The 23,027-nt window shown below is 45.4% G+C and overlaps 1 protein-coding gene across 3 annotated transcripts in view; it reads right to left on the reverse strand.

The window, feature by feature from the left end:
• Positions 1-23,027, reverse strand: part of LOC120559649 (PDZ domain-containing protein 4-like) — a 72,359-nt gene that overhangs the window by 15,487 nt on the left and 33,845 nt on the right. For 2 of the 3 annotated variants that reach the window (XM_039801537.1, XM_039801536.1), the window contains exons 5-8: positions 22,701-22,785; positions 22,215-22,313; positions 21,768-21,830; positions 12,311-12,409 (exon numbers count right to left, since the gene is read on the reverse strand). In XM_039801537.1, the coding sequence (XP_039657471.1) occupies positions 12,311-12,409; positions 21,768-21,830; positions 22,215-22,313; positions 22,701-22,785 (346 nt within the window). The remainder of the gene's footprint in view (positions 1-12,310; positions 12,410-21,767; positions 21,831-22,214; positions 22,314-22,700; positions 22,786-23,027) is intronic. The other variant, XM_039801538.1, reaches the window with a different exon arrangement.

A 23,027-nucleotide genomic window follows, 5' to 3' on the forward strand; every position in this document is an offset into this window, starting at 1 on the left:
TTGACCTTCTCGGGATCCATGCGCATCACCCCCTCTTCCACAACGTATCCCAGAATGGACACCCTGGAAACATGGAACTCACACTTCTCCGCCTTAACAAACAGGTCATGGGTAAGCAGTCTCTGCAGAACAGCACGGACATGTTGGACATGGTCATCAGGGTTACGGGAGAAAATCAGAATGTCATCCAGATACACAAACACAGAAACATTCAGCATATCTCTGAGGACGTCGTTAACAAAAGCCTGAAAAACAGCAGGAGCATTAGTCAAACCAAAAGGCATAACTAAATATTCGTAATGTCCACTAGGAGTGTTAAAGGCAGTCTTCCACTCGTCCCCCTCCCTAATCCTAACCAAGTGATAAGCATTCCTCAAATCAAGCTTGGTAAAGATAGCAGCACCTTGCAAAAGTTCAAAAGCAGAAGAAATCAATGGGAGGGGGTACCTGTTCTTCACTGTAATGTCATTGAGTCCACGATAGTCAATGCAGAGCGGCCGACCGTCCTTCTTTCCCCGAAGAAGAATCCAGCCCGCGCTGGTGAAGACGAGAGGGCCTAATGATACCGGCCTCCAGAGCCGAGTCGATATAATCCTTCATGGCCCGTGTCTCAGGTGAAGACAAGGAGTACAGAGCGTCCTTTCGGTCTGCGGACCCAGGAAGCAAGTCAATGGGACAGTCATATGGTCTGTGTGGCGGTAAGGCAGAAGCCCGAGACTTATTGAATACCTCCCTCAAATCCATGTAACAGGAAGGAACAGAGGATAGGTCAGGAAAATCCCCCTCCGCAGCAACCTCCGCGGTCACCGAGGGAACAACAGGAATCACCTCCCCGGGGCCGGCCGGAGAGGGTACCGGGTCCATAGCCACCCTGGCCAGAGTAGGCACAGAAACGACCCCCACCGACGCACCTGCTGGTCTGGACTGGAAACACCTACTGGAACACTCCGTCCCCCACCCAGTAACAACCCCGAAGTCCAGTCGATGTGAGGGTTCACGGAGCCAGGGAAACCTGAGAATAACTGGGGACAGAGAGGAATCAACCAACAAAAACGAAAGAGTCTCCGAATGCAGGTCAGGAAAAACCAGAGCCACAGGAGGTGTGCGATGAGTTACCTGCCAGAGTAACCGGCCGTCCAGCGCTGTAGCCTTCAATGGTGTGGGTAGGGGAATCGAAACCAGTCTCAACTCCTTCACCAGGGAAATGTCCATGAGACTGGCATCTGCCCCGGAATCCACCATAACCTCCAGAGACCTGGACATCTCCGTGGAGGAAACAGTCACAGAAAACAATGGACGAGAGGGAATGTTAGTAACAACAGTATGGCTCACCAGGATCCTCTCCCGGCCCCTGGTGAGCCTCTCCTTTACTGGACACCGCCCGATGAAATGACCCAGCTGCCCACAATGGATGCCGGCTCCCTCGAGTCTCCTCTGTCTCTCCTCAGGAGTGTGACGCAGCCTCTACCCAGCTGCATGGGCTCCTCCCTCCCAGCCGGGTGCGGGAGAGAAGCCACCGGTCGAGGTGGCGGTGAAGGAGATCCTGTCTTGCCCGGAAGCCCCCACCGGGAAAATCCCGCGATGAACTCTTGAAGCCCCGCCTCTCTCACGCTCCACCATCACCGTTTGTCAATTTTGATGGCCAGAGCAATGAGAGCGCGCGAGGTCCTCTGGCAGATCCAAAGCCGCCAGGTGATCCTTTAAAGCACTAGACAGGCCACACAGGAAGGCATCCAAAAGAGCAGTCTGATTCCATCCACTCTCAGCTGCCACCGTGGCGGAATTCAATGGCGTAGTCCGCCACCCTCCGCCTGCCTTGACGGAGATTCACCAGCACCCGGGCCGCTTCTCTGCCCGGAGTGACATGCTGGAAGATCTGTGTAAATGCCTGGGTAAAGTCAGCAAAAGAGTTGCACAGGTGTGAATCCCTATTCCACTCTGCCGTAGCCCATGCCTCTGCCCGACCAGTCAGATGAGAAATCAGGTACGCTATTTTAGCTCTGTCTGTGGGATAATGGACTGACTGGAGCTCATAATGCAATCCATACTGCGTTAAAAAGGCTCGACAGTCACCGGACTCACCGGAGAACCGTTCCGGCCGGGACAGATGAGGCAAATCAGAGTAACTGGCAGGCGGCTGAACCGATGAAGCAGCAGAACCAGCAACCACCGTGGGCCCAGGGGTAGAAGCCGGACCCATGGAGCCTTGAGAAGCAGATGACGTAGAAGCAGACTGGATGGCTTGGAACTGCGTAGTCAGAAGAGAAACTCGATCGCCAACGGCTTTCTGGAATCCCAGCTGACGCTCCGCCATACCACTCAACTCCTGTTGAATGGTGGACAGCATTTCCTCAAACTGGTGAAGCCGCTGTCCTTGAGATCGCGAGCGCCGCCTGTACCTTGTTTGAGTCGGCGGTGTCCATATTGTGGCGAGATCGTACTATCACGCACACAGATGTATGGACACACAGATGCACAACTCAGGTACGTAAAATGCCAAAAAAACAGTTTATTGGAGACTCAATAAACTCACAAGCAAAGGTGTCAAAATCGGCAGGCAAACAGGGTAATCCGAAAAACAGGCAGTGGTCAAAATCCAGGGAAACAACAACAAAAACAACTACAAAAACAGGACACTAGGAACACGCTTGAAGGCTGAACACAAAGGAAGCAGACGATCTCGCACTGGGGTAAGGGAAAGACTGACCTTAAATACACAAAACAGGTGAGACAATGAGACACAGGTGCAGCACATTAGGGCGGGGACATGTAATCACAATTAAAGGGAAAAAGACAAACAGGAAGGGAACAAGAACACTAACAGAAACCTTCAAAATAGAACCAGACATGGAAAGAACCTACAACAGTGAGAACAAAACATAACACAATAACTCGACACAGGAGCAGGCATGACAGATATAGTGATGGATGAGTTAACTACTCCCAAGTTGCCAAGAGGTAGGGGTGAATGGCTCAGTGTTGTTGCTGGCAGTAGGGATGTGGGTCAATCCAGGTCCATGGATGATGGTTATACAGATATGGGGTTAGGTCAGAGCCCAGGCTGTACTCCTGTTAGTGGGTTTTTGAGGGAGGGTCCCCACACTTCCACTCCTGGCAGTGATACACATGCCATTAACCACCTCACAGACATGGTAGGACAGTTAGGTGCCCAAATTGGTGAATCCATCGTAGCAAAGTTGATGTCAGCTGGTGTTGTGAACATGACTGGTGACCACAGGACTACCACTGACACCCAGAATGCTCACTGTGACGATAACAAACATGACATTCCACATGTGACAGTCCACGTGAAGTCTGATAAAGGACTCCAGACGTTTAGAGGTGACAGCACTGACAAATACTCAGTTCAAGACTGGATTGACTTGACCAGAACTCATATAAGGAAACAGGGGATTTCAGTGTATGACCAAGCAGAAGAGATTATGAGCCATCTGATGGGCCAGGCCAGAGATGTTGTGAAGATTGCTCTGCACAGTGATCCTGCTATTGATGTCAGACAGAAACCACAACTCATATATGATGTTCTTCAATATTTCAGTGATGCTCCCTCATGCCTCCCCCTCACTGACTTCTATGCTACTCTGCCCAGACACAGAGAGAACCCAGTTGACTACTGGATAAGACTGAACAAAGCAGCGGATCTCGCTCTTGAGGGTCTGCACAGACAAGGCAAGCAGGCGCAGGACATGAATGGTGAAGTGACTCTCATGTTCGTAAAACACTGTCCTGACCCAGAATTATCCTACACCCTAAAGTGTAAGCCAATTCATGAGTGGACCTCACATGATGTTCAGCTGAGGATTGATGAATACCAGAGAGAGCTGAGGGCTAGTGGCGGAGCCACTGGCGCTGCACAGCTAAAAAGCCACATTGCTGCTGTTACCTCTGAGCAGCCCAGTCCGCCGTCAGCTTCCCTGGCAGTGTCTGAGCAGTACCATAGCCCGAGTCCCTTATTTTCTCCTCTCCAAGCCCAGCAACATGTGTGTTATTCGACTTATCCCTCTCCAGTGTCTGTCCCAGTGCGAGACAAATCCCCACACCATGCTCCAAGTCATACCTCTGTGCCAGCTGTGGCACAAAATCTCCAACAGTCAGAGGAGAGACTTCTCACTCGTATGGTCAACATGTTTCAGGAAATGATGGAGAAAATGCAGCAGCGTAATACTCCTCATCCAGGTCAGGGTGGGAGGTTCCAGCGTGCTTCTCATGAAAGACGTCCCAGGGAGGCTGTTTGTAAAGTATGTAACGACTCAAGCCACACCACCATTTCACACTGCATGTCTGAGAGACTGTGTTTTGTCTGCTTCACCCCTGGCCACACCAAACTGAATTGCCCTGCCAACAGCTCTCCTCAGCCACAGCCCCAGGGAAACTAGCTGACCTGTATTCGGGGGAAGACAGTACAGGTCGCATCATAGACTCCCAAGATGATGACATGTTTGATGCTGAGACAGTTTACACGACTGTGAAAGATTCACGTAACAACTCTGAAGTTGTTGTTTATCAGAATGTCCACAGAGTTGGCAACAGTGACAGCCTTTTCTACACTCCTGTAGCAATGGGTGGGGCAGTGACACTTGGCGGCATGTTGGACAGTGGTTCAATGGCATGTAGCATCAGTGAAACAGCAGAGATGAAACTGAGGGAGGCTGGGGTGGTGACTGACCAAAGACGAATCGATGTGGATGTGGTACTCATTGGCTGTGGCGGACTTCGTGTCAAGCCCAAATGTGCTTTCGAAGTGGAGATGGAAGTGTACGGCTGTAAGATGTTAGTTCCCACACTTGGCAGCATGGTGGCACAGTGGTTAGCACTGTGGCCTCACAGCAAGAAGGTTCTGTGTTCGAATCCAGGTCGTTCCGGGGCCTTTCTGTGTGGAGTTTGCATGTTCTCCCCATGTTTGCGTGGGTTTCCTCCGGGTGCTCCGGTTTCCCCCACCATCAAAAAAAAAAAAACATGTACTAGGTTATCCAGTCAGTGCCCTTGAGGCAAGGCACTGGCTCAGATCTGGAGTTGGTCCCCGGGCGCTGTCATTGGCTGCCCACTGCTCCCTTGAGGGATGGGTTAAATGCAGAGAATGAATTTTGCTACATGTACGTGTATGTGACAAATAAAGTACCTTATTATTATTATTATCTTATTATTGTTGTTCAAGGACAGCATGATGAGTTGATACTCGGAACCAATGTTATAAAGCACATCCTGCATCCGTCTAAACTATGTGATTCTTATTGGGAGGCAGTGTCCGGCCCCTGCCCAACCAAAGACCCAGATGTTGAACGCTTCATGTCTGTGCTCTCTGGTCTAAGCCCTTGGAAAGGTGGAGATGTTCCTGACAAGGTCGGTACAGTCAGGTGTAACTCAGCTACCTGCCTCGAGCCTGGTCGTGAATATCTCATCTGGGGTAAACTGCCCAAAAATACAGCCGTTTCCCCAGGCAGCACAGTCATGACAGAGCCCACATCGTCCCGCTCTGCTCCCAGAGGTGTTTTGGTTGCAAAGATTGTGACTCCGCTGTGGGGAGACCGGTGGGTCCCACTAAAGCTCATCAATACATCTGATAGGCCTGTGCTGTTGAGACGCAACGCGAAGCTGGCAGATGTCTATTCCTGTGTGGCACTTGAGGACATGGATGCTGCTGAACGCTCAGAGGTTCCCTTGGTCAGTTGCAGCCAATCAGCTGTGCCACCTACTGTTGCTGCAAATTCTGTTGAAGACCAGCTCAGGTCAGTTGGGCTCAGTAATGTTGACATTGAGTCATGTGAAGTGTCAGAGGACTACAGGAGACGGATGGCTGACCTTGTGTTGCAGTATGAGGACGTCTTTTCGCGCCACCATCTTGACTGTGGTGAGGCGAAGGGTTTCGTACACCGCATACACCTATCAGACAGCAGACCTTTCAGGCTCCCATACAGGAGAGTGCCTCCTGGTCAGTACCAAAAGCTGCGCCAAGTACTGAGCGAGATGGAGGAAAAGGAAATCATCGGAAAGTCAACAAGTGAATATGCATCTACATTGGTGCTTGTGTGGAAAAAGAACGGGGATCTCCGCATCTGTACAGACTTTCACTGGTTGAATAAGAGGACCCTGAAGGATGCTCATCCCCTTCCCCACCAGGCAGATTGTTTGGCAGCGCTGGGAAGAAATTGCCTCTTCAGCACGATGGATCTGACTTCTGGGTTTTATAACATGCCACTCCATGAGGACGACAGGAAGTACTCCGCCTTCACCACCCCCATGGGCCTTTATGAGTACAACCGGTTGCCACAGGGTCTCTCTGTAACAGCCCTGGGAGCTTCATGCGCATGATGACCAGCATTTTTGGGGACCAAAACGATTTAAGTCTACTATGCTACTTGGATGACTTGTTAGAGTATGCCCCTGATGAAGAGACTGCACTCCTCCGCCTGACAATAGTGTTTGACAGGCTATGCAGCCACAACCTGAAGTTGGCCCCTAAAAAGTGCTTCTTCCTCAGGAGGGCTGTGAAATTTCTTGGCCACATAATTGATGAAACTGGCGTTTCAACGGACCCTAGTAAGGTTGAGAACATCTGTAACATGTCAAGTGCCGACCTCATGGAGCCTGATGGCGTGACCCCGTCCCAGAAGCGCATAAGATCCATTTTGGGGATGGTAAATTACTATCAACACTTTATTCCCAGATACTCTGCCATCGCCAAGCCGCTCTTTGATCTGCTGAAGGGTGTGAAAAGGAAAGGCAAGCATAATACAAACAAACTGTCAAGCAGGAAGTTGTGTGCTTCTGACTGGACGCCATGTCAGAGTCAAGCTTTTGAGGACCTGAAGGCTTCCCTGGTTCACAGTGTTGTCCTAGCTCATCCTGACTTCACCCGTCCCTTCATGCTGTCAACTGATGCATCCCTGGAAGGCTTAGGTGCTGTTCTGTCGCAGGTTCTGGAGGGCGAAGCACGGGCCAGACCTATTGTCACATTCCCAAAAGAATTACCCAGCACACCGGTTGGAGTTTCTAGCCTTGAAATGGTCTGTCTGCGACAAGTTCAGCCACTGGCTGAAAGGACACAGATTCACAGTCTGGACGGACAATAACCCGTTGACTCACATCCTGACGAAGCCAAAGCTAGACTGTTGTGAGCAGCGCTAGGTAGCCAAGTTGGCCAGTTATGACTTTGATATCAAGTACATCCCAGGGCAACAGAACATTGTAGCTGATGCTCTGAGTCGTGTCCCATTTGTCAAGGAGAGTGTTGGCCACAGACTGCTTGCTGAACCTTATGCAGGTCTTCTGAGTGCGGTCAGGGATATGTCTAGCGCTTCTGTCCAAAATGCCTTTCGGTCATCTAGTGGCCACAAGAAACCCTCTCCAGTGAGTGACAATGCCCCGTCCACATGCAGTCCGCTTCACATGCACGCTCAGTCTGCTGGCCCGAGACTCCGTGCCGTGGAAGTTTTGCAGTGCCTACCTCAGTTGGTTCCGCCTTGACAGGACGCCTTACCTGCCTACACCGAAAAGGACCTCCGCACTAAGCAGTTAGAGGATAAGACTCTTGCTTGTGTTCTGTCATATATTGAGAGACACCGGAGACCCTCTAGGAGAGAAAGATCTAAGGAGTCTGTCTCTGTCACAAGATACTTGAAGCACTGGGATAGACTCACTGTGAGCAATGGTGTGCTCTACAGGATTTCAAGGCACCAGAAGACCAAGGCAAAGCGCTTCCAGTATGTTTTCCCTGACTCACTCAAATCTGAGGTTCTGCAGGGAATTCACGACATAGCCGGACATCAAGCTCAGTCTAGGAGCCTCAGCCTGGCGAGACAGAGATTCTTCTGGCCAAGCCTTGACAGAGATGTGAGGGACTATGTCCGTCATTGTCAGCGATGCATCGTCAGCAAGACAGTCGAGCCTGAGGGAAGGGCTCCCCTGGAGAACATAATTACAAGCAGGCCTCTGGAATTAGTCTGTATTGACTTTTGGTCAGCTGAAGACTCCAGAAACAAGTCTGTTGATGTTTTGGTTATAACTGACCATTTCACGAGGATGGCTCAGGCGTTTCCATGCAAGGACCAGACAGCTAAGCAGGTGGCGAGGGTTCTGTGGGACCGGCACTTTTGCGTCTTTGTATTTCCAGAAAGGATCCATAGCGACCAAGGTGCCAATTTTGAAAGTCAACTGATAAGTGAGCTCCTTCGGGTTTCAGGTGTCAGGAAGTCACACACAACCCCCTACCATCCAATGGGAAATGGGAGTGTGGAACGTTTCAACCGGACCTTGGGTGGTATGATCCGTGCATTGCCTCTTGGAGAGAAAGCTGACTGGCCACGACGCTTACAGACTCTGACTTTCATGTACAACTGTGCAGCCCATGAGACAACGGGCTATCCCCCCTTTTACCTCATGTTGATGTCCTCTTTCGTACTGTCCTCCATGACTCTGTGGATGTGACGAGCTACGATAAGTATGTGGCATGTCTTGCTAATGATCTGAAAGAAGCAATGGTGATCGCCCAGGATCACGCGGCAAAGGAGCAGGACAGGCATGCCCAACTCTACAACAGGAAAGTGAAGGAATCTAAGATTGGCCTTGGTGACAGAGTGCTTGTGGCCAACAGGACAGAAAGAGGGAAGAGAAAACTTGCTGACCGATGGGACTCGACCGTCTACACTGTGGTCGACGTGAATGAGGAGACGCACACCTACAGGATCTGTGATACTCTCACCGGGAGGGAGAAGGTGGTCCACAGGAACCTGCTTCTGCTGGCAAATTTCTTCCCTGTGAGGGATGCTCGTGACATGTCTGATCTTACCTCATCCGTGCCTGCTACGACCTCCTCTGCTCCAGGAAGTGATGATGTGGGGGAGGCGAAGGAAGCCCTGCTTGGGAGAGTGGGCGACTCTCTTTGTGCGGCTAGTGAAGGCCTTGATACTGAATGTGGCAGGCACTCACCTGTGTCGGCGGGAGAAGGACGGAACCACTTGACTGACCCAGAACCTGTCAACTCTGAGGGGAGGACTTTTGAATGGATTACACAGTTGTCTGTACCGAGTCTGCCTGAGGTGGATGCTGCTGATATGACGAGTGTGACTTCCGACTCCCAGGCCGCCTCTATCTCACCTGGGGACATTTCCACTACGCAGTCTGCGCCCAGTGACTTTAGCCTTGCGACTGCTGTGGACGTTCAAGCACATGTGGGACAGCCGGGCCCTACTCTTGACACTATGACGCAGACCGACAGGACGTCAGACACTCTGCACACTGTTAACAAGACTAGACCTATGCCCTCTGTAAACACTGATACACAGACACAGGTCAGGTCAAGATTTGGTCGCCTGCTCAAGCCTGTAACAGTGTTTATTTTTTAACAGAGTTTATTTTTATTTTATTCTGTGGTGGGCCTACACAACGCTATGTTTTGGGGTCGTGTGGGGTGTAAAACGGCACCCTGTTGCCAGTTGTTGGATTGGGAGATAAGCCTGCTCTCATACCACTTCATCCTAATGGGATACATTTGATGTTGGTCTTCTTGTTACTGACCCTTGTGAATTGTGAATTTGTTGTGTTTTGATTAGTGCATGTTGTGTAGCTGGAGCTCATTTTGATAAAATTCAGTGGGGGTGGGTGTAACGGAGTTAAAAATGCACTTCATTAATTCTAATTTCCAATTTATGTTTAATTTAATTGTAATCATTTTAATCATTATTCAATGATTTGTTGGGTATTTGTGAATTTTATTTTATTGAGTTTATTTTATTTACCAAATGCTATTGTTTCCCGGCGGAGATGTTGTTCCTCATTGCGCCTTTTTTGTACCTCCGAAATTGCCGTAGCTTCCGTCTTCTCCTCACAATACCGTTCTATATTGCTGAGGTAGGTTGTGTGTGAAGTGCTGCTGTGCTATTTTGTTGTTTTCTCTGAGAATTGTGTTGTGACCCTTTACTATTTATTGCCTTTAAGCTAATACGATAGCTTGTGTCACCCTGTCACAATACCGTTCTATATTGCTGAGGAGCAGAGGTGCAGATAGAGGAGACCAGAAGCAATCAATGTTTTATTGTCTTCTGCAGAATAAATCTTCAAAAATCATCAGCTGTGGTTGTCCTTCTCTTCACGCCCTGACCACATGTGCTACACAAGCTTCATGTTCACCAACTATATTACATGGACCTCTTAACTGAATACAACAACATGGTCAAGGAGGCGAGAACAACTTATTTTGCTAATCTTATTTCATCCAGTAAACAAAACCCTAAAGTCCTTTTTGAAACCATCAACAATATTGTCAGTCCTGCTCCCCCTGAAGTGCCATTTTTTCAAATAAGGACTGCAGTGACTTTCTCAAGTTCTTTGTAAAGAAAATCAGTGATGTCAAAAATGGCATTATCCCTTCGACTACTCCATTTTCGGCTCACTCAATCCGGCCACCAATCATGAACCATTTTGCTCCAATCTCGCTACAAGAACTCACTGATCTGGTTAGCAGTATGAAATCTTCCTCGAGCCCAGGAAATATTATACCAACTTCATTATTTAAAAATGTTCTTGGGTCTGTGAGTACTTGGGTTCTCGCTATACTCAACAGCTCTCTGCAATCTGGTTGTGTCCCTTCATATTTTAAACATGCAAATGTTCAGCCACTTTTAAAGAAAACCAACTTGGATACATCACTCCCAGAAAATTATAGGCCTATTTCGAAAATGCCTTTTATCTCCAAAATTTTAGAAAAAGTTTTTGCTAAACAGCTCACTGCTGTCCTGAATGCACACAACATTTTAGACAAATTTCAATCTGGTTTCCGTCAGAAACCCTCAACTGAAACCGCTCTTCTAAGAGTGTCCAACGATTTATTAATGTCCTCTGACAAGGAACAATGCTCTGTTTTGGTGCTGCTGGATCTTAGTGCCGCTTTCGATACAGTGGATCATAACATCATGCTTGAAAGACTTAAGCATTGGGTTGGCATCTCAGGAAGCGCCCTGGATTGGTTCACCTCCTATCTATCAAACAGAAGTATTTCTGTGTATCTTGGTCCCTATTCCTCAGAAACTGCAGCCCTTTCCTGTGGGGTGCCGCAGGGTTCTGTGTTAGGTCCGCTTTTATTTGCATTGTACATGCTCCCCCTGGGACATACAATTAGCCAAGTTGGAGATATTTCTTATCACTTCTATGCAGATGACATCCAGCTGTATGTCTCTTTTGAGCCAGAAGACACTGACAAAGTGTTGAATTTGCTTACATGTTTCAATTTGATTAAGGATTGGCTCGCAAACAACTTTCTACAGCTCAGTGAAAATAAGACCGAAGTCCTTATTGTTGCTCCGGACACTATAGCTTCCAAGATTAGTCAACTGCTGGGCTCCTTGTCCTCAGCTGTTCAGTCCAAACTGAAAAATCTTGGTGTAATATTTGATAATAACATGTACTTGGATCAACATATAAAATCTCTGACACGCACACGTTTCTTTCAATTAAGAAACATTGCCAAAATTAGAGGAGCTGTTTCACATTCTGAGCTTGAGATGATCATTAATGCTTTTATTTCATCTCTGTTTGATTACTGCAACTCTATTTTCACCTGTCTCAGCAAATCGTCCCAGGACCATTTACACCTAGTCCAGAATTCTGCTGCAAGGCTGCTAACCAGGTCTAGCAGGATGTCGCACATCACTCCGATTTTATACTCATTACATTGGCTTCCGATTAACTTCAGGATCAAATTTAAAGTTTTGGTTCTGACTTATAAAGCTTTGCATGGTCAGGCTCCGGCATATATCTCTGTCTAACCAGGGATTACTGGTTGTCCCACGCACCCGTTTAAAGACTAGAGGTGACCGTTCCTTTGAAGCGGTGGCTCCAAACCTGTGGAATGCTCTTCCTATTGTTTTGCGTTCTGCAGTCTCTGTTGAAGCTTTTAAAAAGCAGCTGAAGACGCACTTGTTTAAATTTGCTTTTGATTCATGTATGTAAAATTTTGTCTTTTATTGATTGCTTTTAGTCTTTTAGTCTTTTTAGTTGTATAACTTACTATGTTTTGTACAAATGTTTATCATGTGAAGCACTTTGTGACTCTGTCTGTGAAAGGTGCTATATCAAATAAACTTATTATTATTATTATTATTATTATTATTATTATTATTATTATCAGACAGTTTATGTGTGTTGTGTGCGCGTTAGCATCAGAGAGTTTAAGTGTGTTGTGTGTATGTTAGCATCAGACAGTTTAAGTGTGTTGTGTGTGTGTAGTATCAGACAGTTTAAGTGTGCTGTGTGTTAGTATTAGACAGTTTAAGTGTGTTGTCAGCTGAAACATCACCTCTGTGTCCGGCCGGGCCAGCAGCAGAGAGAAGTTGATGTCCTCTCTGGTCAGAATGGTGACGGCTTCCTCTCTGTTCTGGATATCTACGCCATTAATCTAGAGAAGAGAGTTGATATCGCTTACTTTATATTCATTACCAAAAGTCAGATCATACATACTGTATAAAATGTGAGTTTCATAGCCTGATTTACAGATAGAAGAAGAAATACAAACCCTCACTCTGTTTTTATCCAATTTTGATCACCAGCCAACATGGCGACTAGATTTTAAAGTTACCAGGCAACCAGATTTTGCCCTAGCCAAATGTTTTCCAGGCAAACTAACCCAGGTTCCTGTTCACCTTCTCTGTTTTAGTGTAGCTCATAATCGATAACACACACACTCAGCACATAGCCAACGGGACGACACATACCACAAGAAGAGTTTATTTCAGCACAATTCATAAACAACACAACTGAAAGTGTGTTACAGAGGCAGAGAAACACATTGCAACAATAAAAGTACTTTTAATTCAATTCAATTTTATTTATAGTGTCAAATCATAACAGGAGTTATCTCAGGACACTTTACATATAGAGTAGGTCTAGACCACACTCTATAATTTACAAGGACCCAACAATTCCAGTGATTCCCCCAAGAGCATGCATGAATGCATAAATGCGACAGTGGCAAGGAAAAACTCCCTTTTAGGAAGAAACCTGGGACAGACCCAGGCTTTTGGTAGGCGGTGTCTGACGGTGCCAGTTGGGGATGTGATGAACAATGGCAATAATAGTCACAATAAAGCTAATGACTAGAAGTCGTAGTTGTAATAGTTCATGGTGTCGTAGAGCACAGCAGGGCGTAACAAGGCATGGCAGGGCGTTGGACATAGCAAGTCGAAGCCGGGCATTGCAGAGCGTAGCAGGGTGTAAAAGGGCACAGCAGGGCGTAGAGCAGGACCACGGCGACAGCTGCCATCATGATGTAGGTGCCATCCTGATCCAAGGAAACATGCTGGGTGGAAAAAGAACATAAGGACTCTGGGGAATAAGCTCCCCGGAGCTAGGTTAGTAACAAGCATTACGGGGGACATGGATACACACAGATGGAAAGAGAGAGGAGAGAGAAGCTCAGTGTGTCAAAGGAGGTACCCCGGTAGTCTAGAACTATAACCGCATAACTAAGAGCTGCAGAGAAGGGGAGATAGGGAGGCTGTGTTCCATGATTGTGGCTACACACCTTCCCCCGCCGGTCTAGGCTAACGCTGCGACTCCTTACTCCCTAAGTATATGTAAGCTTTCTATGGGGAGAAGCAGAGATAGGGTGGGGTGCGCCATGACTGTGGCTACAAACCCACCCCCGCCGGTCTAGGCGAACACTGCAACTCCTCATAGCCTAAATATAGTAAGCTTTCTATGAAGAGAAGCAGAGATAGGGAGGGGGTGCATCATGACTGTTGATACACATGCTCCCCGCCGGTATAGTCGAACGCTGCAACTCCTCACTCCCTAACTATAGGCTTTATCGAAGAGGAGAGTTTTAAGTTTACTCTTAAAAGTGGTGATGGTGTCTGCCCCCCAAATCCAGATTGGGAGCTGGTTCCGCAGCCTGGTAGCTGAAAGCTCTGGCTCCCATTCTACTTTTAGAGACTCTAGGAACCACAAGTAACTCTGCATTCTGGGAGCGCAGTGTTCTAGTGGGACAATAAGGTAATATGAGCTCTTCAAGATATGAAGGTGCTTGATCATTTAGAGCTTTGTAGGTCAGAAGAAGGATTTTAAATTCAATCCTGGATTTTACAGGAAGTCAATGCAGAGAAGTTAATACAGGAGAAATACGATCTCTTTGTGAGAACACACGCTGCAGCATTCTGGATCAGCTAGAGAGTCTTAAGGGTTTTATTTGAGCATCCTGATAATAGGGAATTACAATAGTCCAGCCTGGAAGTAACAAATGCATGGAGTAGTTTTTCAGCATTGTTTTGAGACAGGATGTTCCTAATTTTGGCAATATTACGAAGGTGAAAAAAGGCTGTTCTAGAGGTTTGTTTTAAGTGGGCGTTAAAGGATATATCCTGATCAAAAATAAGTCCTAGATTTCTGACAGTAGTGCTGGAGGCCAGGGCAATGCAATCTAGAGTAATTATATCTTCGGCTAATGAGGTTCAGAGGTGTTTAGGGCCCAGCACAATAACATCAGTTTTGTTTGAGTTTAACATCAAAAAATTGTAGGTCATCCATGATTTTATATCTTTAATGCATACTTGAAGTTTAGCTAACTGACTGGTTTTGTCTGGCTTGATTGATAAGTATAATTGGGTGTCTTCCACATAACAGTGAAATTTAATAGTGTTTCCTAATAATATTGCCAAGAGGAAGCATATATAAAGAGAATAGAATTGGTCCAAGCACTGAGCCTTGTGGAACGCCATGGCTAACTTTAGCGTACCTGGAGGATTTATTTTTAACATTAACAAATTGAGATCGGTCAGAGAAATAGGACTTAAACCAGCTTAGTGCAATTCCTTTAATGCCAACTAAATGTTCCAATCTCTGTAACAGGATGGTATGGTCGATAGTGTCGAATGCAGCACTAAGATCTAGTAAGACAAGTACAGAGCGAAGTCCTTTGTCTGAAGCAGTTAGAAGGTTGTTTGTAATTTTCACCAGTGCCGTCTCTGTGCTATGATGCATTCTAAATTCTGACTGAAAGTCCTCAAATAAACTATTGCTATGTAGAAAATCACATAGAATAGAAAGGGAAGGTTAGATATAGGTCTATAGTTGGCTAAGACCTCAGCATCGAGGGTGGGTTTTTTCGGAAGAGGTTTTATCACAGCTACTTTAAATGACTGCAGTACATAACCTGTTAATAGAGACATATTGATCATATCTAATAACGTAATGTCAAAGTGTTAACCACGGTAACGCTTTTTTAAGTAGCCTCGTTGGGATGGGGTCTAAGAGAAAGGTAGATGGCTTAGCTGAAGAGACCTTTGACATTAGTTGTTGAAGGTCTATAAGATAAAAGCAGTTTAAGTATATGACAGGTCTTGTCGTTCTTTCTAGCAGTCTGTTGTTTAAAGGTGAACCGTTAGAGGTTGAGGGCAAGAGGTGATGAATAGTATTTCTAATTGTTTTAATTTTATCATTAAAGAAGCTCATGAAGTCATCACTACTCAGAGCTATCGGAATCGAAGGCTCAGTAGAGCTGTGGCTATCTGTCAGCCTGGCTACAGTGCTGAAAAGGAACCTTGGGTTGTTCTTATTTTCTTCTATTAGTGATGAGTAATAGTCTGATCTGGCCTTTCTTAGGGCCTTCCTATAGGTTTTCAGACTATCTTGCCAATCTAAATGAGATGCTTCCAGTTTGGTGGAACGCCATTTACTTTCGAGTTTTCGCGAGATTTGTTTTAATTTACGAGTTTGGGAGTTATACCAAGGTGGTAGTTTCCTTTGCTTCATCATCTTCTTTTTGAGGGGAGCAACAGAGTCTAAAGTAGTCCACAGGCAGGCAGTAGCACCATCTACACAATTATCAATTTGGGACGGACTAAAGTTAACATAAAGGTCCTCTGTTTTATTAAAGCACGGTATTGAGTTTAGTGCTGTTGAAATATCTTCCTTAAATTTAGCTATAGCACTGTCAGATAGGCATCTAGTGTAGAATCTTTTATCTAATTTCGTATAGTCGGGTATTAAGAATTCAAAAGTTATTAAGAAGTGGTCTGATAATAAAGGATTCTGTGGGAATACTATTGCATCTTCAATTTTGATGCCATATGCCAGCACCAGGTCGAGGGTGTGGTTAAAACAGTGGGTGGCCTTATGCACACTCTGACTGAACAACCCTGTCTCACGGCAGTTCGTGTAAATGTACACGTTGTTCTTAATCTAATGATACGTGTTCACGGAGACGTTTTTCTCGTTTTTTACGTGTAACTGTCACATTATTTTTTACGTGTAACTGTCACGTTATTTTTTACGTGTAAATGTCACATTATTTTCTCGGGAAAGGAGCGGGAGGGCCGGTGCGGTCGCTCCATAAGCCGAGTAGCCCCCAGGCGGCCCTGCTGGGGACTCGCCGAGGCGGCCGAAAAGGACGCCCATAAGCCGGGAGGCGCGGCGACGGCCCGAGGCGCGCCCGCGCTGGGGACGCCCACAATAACGGGATGGCGGAGGTTGGGTTTAGGAAAAACTTACGGGAAAGGGGCTTTAAACGCCGGGGAAAGGGGCGTCTTAAACGCCGGGGAAAGGGCCTTTAAACGCGGGAAAGGGGCTCTTAAACGCCGGGAGACGCGCCACAGTAACACGCGGGACAAAACGCCACACGCAGGGACGCCATCCCCGGGAAACAAAGCGCCGCAAACGGGACGCAATCCCCGCTCGCCCGGGTGAAAGTCCTGTGTTGTTTGACGGGAGACGCGCCACAGTAACACGCGGGACAAAACGCCACACGCAGGGATGCCATCCCCGGGAAACAAAGCGCCGCAAACGGGACGCGATCCCCGCTCGCCCGGGTGAAAGTCCTGTGTTGTTTGACCCATCCACCACCCCGACCAACCTCCCTACGTGGATTTTCGGCTTTTTATATTACTCCCTACAATTTCGTGCTGTGGCCACGAAATATGCTTCCCATTGAAATACATTAGTTCACATTTTCGTGTTGTCCAACACGTAAAAAACGACAAAAACGTCTCCGTGAACACGTATCAATAGATTCAAATAACATTTACACGAACTTCCATGAGACTGGGCTGGACTGAAACCAATTGAATTTAGTAATGAGTTGAAACCAATACTAAGGCTGTCGTTGTCAACGTCCATATGGATATTAAAATCACCTACAATAAGTACTTTGTCTGATTTAAGGACTACATATAATAGAAACTCAGAGAATTCCGATAAAAAATCTGAATATGGACCTGGAGCTCGGTAGACAACAACAAATATATTCTTCATGGCCCAGCCATGTTTCAGTAAGACAGAATAGATCAATTTGATTTTCTGATATCAAATCGTTTACTAGTACTGCTTTAGAAGACAGAGATCTGATATTTAATAGTCCACATCTAATTTTCCTATCCTGTTCTATCATTGCAGTGGTAGTTTTAATTCCAATTAGGTTGTTATGTATTGCCCCTCTTTTGGTTACCTTTGAGTTAACTGATCTGAGTCGAGGAACAGACACCGTCTCATTTTTTGGATGCTATGCTAAATTGACTGTTTGCAGTCAATTTCTTATTACTTAGGGGATTCACCACTTTGTATGGCCTATTGTTGATTATAAGTGGAATAGTAGTAGTACTACATGTTACCCTGTAGAAAACATTTTCAGATCCATCCACTTGTAAGGTGCAATTAGGATCAATACCTGGGGTGCATGAATCTGTGATATGTTCTACAAAATGTCAATACCTCAGTGTGGTCATTATGTTGTCAGATAGCAGCCTGGCTCCATGTCAGTTTGGGTGTAGACCATCATGCTTCAGCAGGCTGGGCCTCTCCCAGAACAAGTCAAAGTTGTTGACATAGGGAATGCTTAGGGAAGCTCAGTGGAGTTTCAGCCAGGTGTGGAGCCAGAACAGTCTGGACCATCTCTCAGCACCCTATCTGTAGGTAGGTAGAGGCCCAGAGATGACGATCCGTTTTCCTGTGCCCATCAGGGTGGTGATGAGAGTTTCTGGAGGCAGACTGGAATCAAGACATCCGACATTAGTGTGTGTGTGAGGGGTACTTCCAATGATAATGGTGTCGAGGAACTGTTCTGTACCTTGATCTGGTGGAGAGTCGCTATTCTGGCTTCAAATATCACTATCTTCTGGCTGAACAGGAGGCACAAGTCACAGCCAGGTGTACAGCTGAGGGGGGGGGCATCGTGTAGCTTGCTAGTTAGCTAGTAGCAACGTTGACGGAGGCCCTCTCCAAAAACCGATCCTTCTTCACTTGCACTTCACAAGTCAACACTCACAGATGCTCCTGCTTGTGTTAGCAAGCTGTGGATAGTCCATCACTGCTGCCAAAATATAGAATAGAATTCCAAGGAGGCAAAAATCCTGAGGGATCCGTGTCACCTCCCCGATAGCAGACAGGCTAACTAGCCGTTAGCGCAACAAATAGCTAGCCGTTAACGGAGCGGAGGAAAGTTTTACAAACAGCAAAACAGCAAAAGACAAACTGTCCTTAGTCTTTTAAGAGACAAAGGATAGTTATAATGGTAGATTTGTTTGACCCAACTTGTCTCCTTTCCAGGACATTTGGCACTCTTCTACTTCCTCACCTTACTTCCTGCTTTGCTCCCGTCATAGTCTATATCCACAACGTTCAACTTCCGGGATTGCTCCGTTGCCACCGGAAAAGCCGCCAGATTTCACTCATTTAGGCCGGATGTCTGTTACCTTCCTCTTTCTTTGTGTTGGCATTCTAACCTCCGCTGAATTTATGAGGACTATGGTTAACTGCTCCTCAGATCTCTTTCGTCCTGCTACGTCCTGCCATGCTCTGCTGTGCCATGCTACGTCCTGTAACGCCCTGCAGTGTACAACTACTATTTCTGGCCATTGTTCCACATTACTGTTGCACTAAATGCTTGCTCTTGGGGGAATTACTGGAATTGTTGGATCTTTGTAAATTATAGTGTGGTCTAGACCTACTCTATCTGTAAAGTGTTTTGAGATAACTCTTGTTATGATTTGATAGTATAAATAAAATTGAATTGAATTGAATTGAATCTCTGCAGGGTAAATCCAGACAGCTAGCTAGACTATCTGTCCAATCTGAGTTTTCTATTGCACGACTAAAACTACTTTTGAACGTACACATGTTCCACCAAAACCAGTTCCTTCCTGAGACTATTTAGCAGAGGTACCGTGGCTCCGTCCGGAGCTTAGCACCGCCCATGATGATTGTGATTGGTTTAAAGAAATGTCAATAAACCAGAACACGTTTTCTTCCCATCCCGAATGCCGTGTGGAGTAGCCAGACCTTCCTCCAGCGCACTTTGGAGGAGGGTCTCGTAAAGCCAGACTACTCACATCATAACTACTGACCTATGGGAGCGTTTTTTTGGGAGAAGACAGTCCCAGATGCTTCATAAGAAAACTAATAACTGTTCCACCAACATTCAGCTTTGTAGACCAGCAGTAGGATTTTAAAACTCGTCCTGTGACTCGCAGGAAGCCTGATTCTGTTTGAACCGTGTCCCACGTTTTTGGGAGAGGCCACAGCTGTCCAGTAGGTTTTTATCTCTGTGGCGACGGCTGTCATGGGAACCGCTGCTGACATCATTCATCCAGTGCCCGGTAACCATGGCAATGCCAGGTGCTGCTGGGCTATTATTGTCACCTTCCACAACTTTAGCTTTTGCCTTTTCCCCCTGACTCTGTTTCAGTGTGGGGGTTGGAGGATAACGAGCCGAGAAAAAAAAGATACATTTATTTTCTCTCGTTTTTCATCTTCAAACTGCCTTATGAAGGAGAGTCCACACACCCAGGGGGACAAAGTTAACAAAATTGATTTAACATTATATAAAAAAGGTCAAAATCCTAAGTAAACTCCCACTGCAACTCCTTTTATAAACTAATACTGAGTTATTTATAATAAACTCAATCAATCCTATCAAATAATCAACTCTAAGTAACGACTCATACACAAAATGTTGGAGTTATTTTAAATAAATGTTGGTACCCAAATACTTCCAGTTCTACTCACCTCATTTGGGAGATTTTTGGTTAACAACCAACTAATGCTTTGGCAGTGACAATTTGCTTAGGAACAAATAGTTTTGGAGTAGTTGAAATGGCATTTGTGAGGGTTTTAGAAGTGTGAGATGTGTGTGCAAATCGACAAAGATTTCTGAAGGTTTTTAAACTGCATGTACATGAGTGTTGTTAGATGCTACTTCATTCCTTTATTTAGTGTAAGCAAGAAGCATGTTCAGTTTCAGTTTATTTAGTTGTTTTCTTTCCTTTTCCTGTTTCGGACTTCCTGGAAGCAACAATATATCTGCTTTATTTAGTATCCTGTTTCCTTTCATCACTGGCAGCCATCTGGACTTGGAAATATATTTTATATATATATCTTTATCCAGCCGTGTCCTCTCTCTCGCTGGACTGCTGATTGGTTACCTGCATGCTAAGGTGCAATTTCCACTGGGGACTTTTATAACTAGTTTGATATTATTTTATTTATAAGTCTCGGTGATCGGCCCCTATTTAAGAAAGTAAGAGATCTCTTTCTTATACGTAGTTTATTAGCAGCCTACTATTCTTTCTTGCATCATTTATCATTATGGTCAACATGGGGCTTAGCTCAAGAAAAATGTTCCACATTGTGGAACAGTAAAGTTTATCTTATCTTAATTATTTCCTGGGGTTTGTATCACCATAGTCCCTAAACTTATGTAGAAATGCAGGAAATGGGAATCCAATTTTGGGGAGTATGTAGTTTTGTTTCCCCATAAACCAAAGTTAGCCCCTTACCTGCATCAGTTTGAGTTGACGGGCCAATCAGAGAGCCCGGTGTCTCTGCTCGCTCAGCATAGCAGAGAGTTTAGGATTTAATATCTTGGTGCTCCCTTACAGAGCCACTCAGGGTTTTAAAGTTTCCCTCGGACACATTTTAAGACTTGGAGGCCGCTAAGGTTCTGAATGGAAGTCAATTTAAAAAGCAGCTGAACCATCTGTTGTGATTTAAACTTGTGTCTTATGTCTGTTCTCTTAGTGTGTTTATCACTGCTTTATTTACTCGACTGCATTATATTTTCTTTGACGGTGAAGCACTGTGAAAGGACAGATGCAGGATCTCTGCTGCGTTACAGGAGTTGATTTAGATGGAATTATTAAATGATCTTCATGTACACTAACAATAATCGTATGGTGGTTTCAGTCTGACAAACAGCTGTACAGAGACAATTGTCTCCGTCTCTCTCTCTCTCTCTCTCTCTCTCTCTATTATCTGTATCTATCTCTCTCTCTCTCTCTCTGTCTATTTTTAGGACAGCAGTAACTGGGCTGCTGACGGCTCTCTCTGATTGGCCGAGACTGTCCCGGGGGTTCAGGTATACATTTAGAAACTCTTTCTAACCCTAAGAGAGCCGGTTCATTTATCAGAGGACAGGTTTGTGTTTCAGTGTGAACCCTGAAGGTCAACATTCACTTTTCATTCATCACTCAGACACTTTAATTGATTTAAGGTCAGTTAGAAAAGGTCTAAAGCTTGTCCCGAGGAGAAGCCACGGGCTCGTTAAAGTTTAAAGGGTTGAATCTCTGGGGACGAAGATACAAAGATAAGGCTCAATGAAGGGAAAGAAAATGGAGATCTTATTTTGGTTTCAGCATGTTTTTGCTAGTTTATGTAACTCACGTTACTCTGCGTACTTTTCGGGCTCAGTGTGTAAGAACCTAACCCAAATCTTAATGCTTAACAACACTTTAATGTCTAGTTACATGTTGTTGTGTGTCTACTGTGTGTACCTGCAGTATTCGGTCTCCCTCTCTGATTCGTCCGTTCTTTGCTGCTACGCTGTTTGGATTTACCTAAAGATGAAAAGATGCAGAGAAAGATAAAGAGAAAGTTATATATATATATATATATATATATATATATATATATATATATATATAGAGAGAGAGAGAGAGAGAGAGAGAGAGAAAGAGAAAGAAAAGTTAAAGGGAAAGAGAAAGTTTAAGATAAAGAGAAAGTTAAAGAGAGAAAAAGAGAGTTAAAGGGAAAGAAAGCACTTGGATAACAATTGAACAGATGGATAAATAAATGAGGTCATGAATTAAGAACCAAATAAATGAATACATAAATAATAAATAAAGTAAATGGTTTCAGCAGAATGAACGGAGAGAGAGAGGGAGGGAGGGAAAGGGCGTATTTGAAGAGGAAGAAAAGATGAAAGGATGTCTGAGCATCACCTCTCCAACATAAATCCCGAGATCGTCTTCGTCATCGGTCCGGTAGCAGACGGTCAGACCCAGTTTCTCCCGCTGGCTCGATTTATACAGAGACACTTCCTGTTATACAGAGACACTTCCTGTTATACAGAGACACTAGAGACACTTCCTGTTCATACAGAGACACTTCCTGTTATACAGAGACACTTCCTGTTTATACAGAGACACTTCCTGCAGGAAGAGAAGAAGGAAAGATTATCTGAAGGTTCATGAAGAAGTAACTGACATTCGGGGCCTAAAGGAAAAAAAATTTTGTTTTAGGAACATTATGAAAGCTGTGGATGGTTTTGTTTTAGGAACATTAAGAAAGCTGTGGATATTTTTGTTTTAGGAACATTAAGAAAGTTGTGGATGGTTTTGTTTTAGGAACATTAAGAAAGCTGTGGATGGTTTTGCAGTAAAAGCAGAAATGTGTGTTTTCTTGTTGACTTATTTTGGGTTCCTCACCTCGTACTGCAGGGCGTCCTGTCGGTCCACCTCGTGGTTGGAGACATCAAAGTAATCGTCGGGGTCGTTGAACTCAAACACACAGCTGGAACACACAACAATCAATCCCATAATATCCATTAGTGTTTTCCATCGGTTTGTGGAGGACTGAAAGGGATACTTCACAGATTTAGCATTAAGCTTTGTATCAGTAGAAACCCGATAGTATTTTTGAATGGCCGTGCCTCCCTCCCTCATGTCCCCCTGAGACCGCAGATCTCTGTGTTGTGGGTCTGAAAAAATCTTCCGATGACGCAAAAATTGTCGTTTTGCATCATCGGAAGATTT

The sequence above is a fragment of the Perca fluviatilis genome, chromosome 5 (assembly GCF_010015445.1).
Source record: "Perca fluviatilis chromosome 5, GENO_Pfluv_1.0, whole genome shotgun sequence".
NCBI classification, from domain to species: Eukaryota; Metazoa; Chordata; class Actinopteri; order Perciformes; family Percidae; genus Perca; species Perca fluviatilis.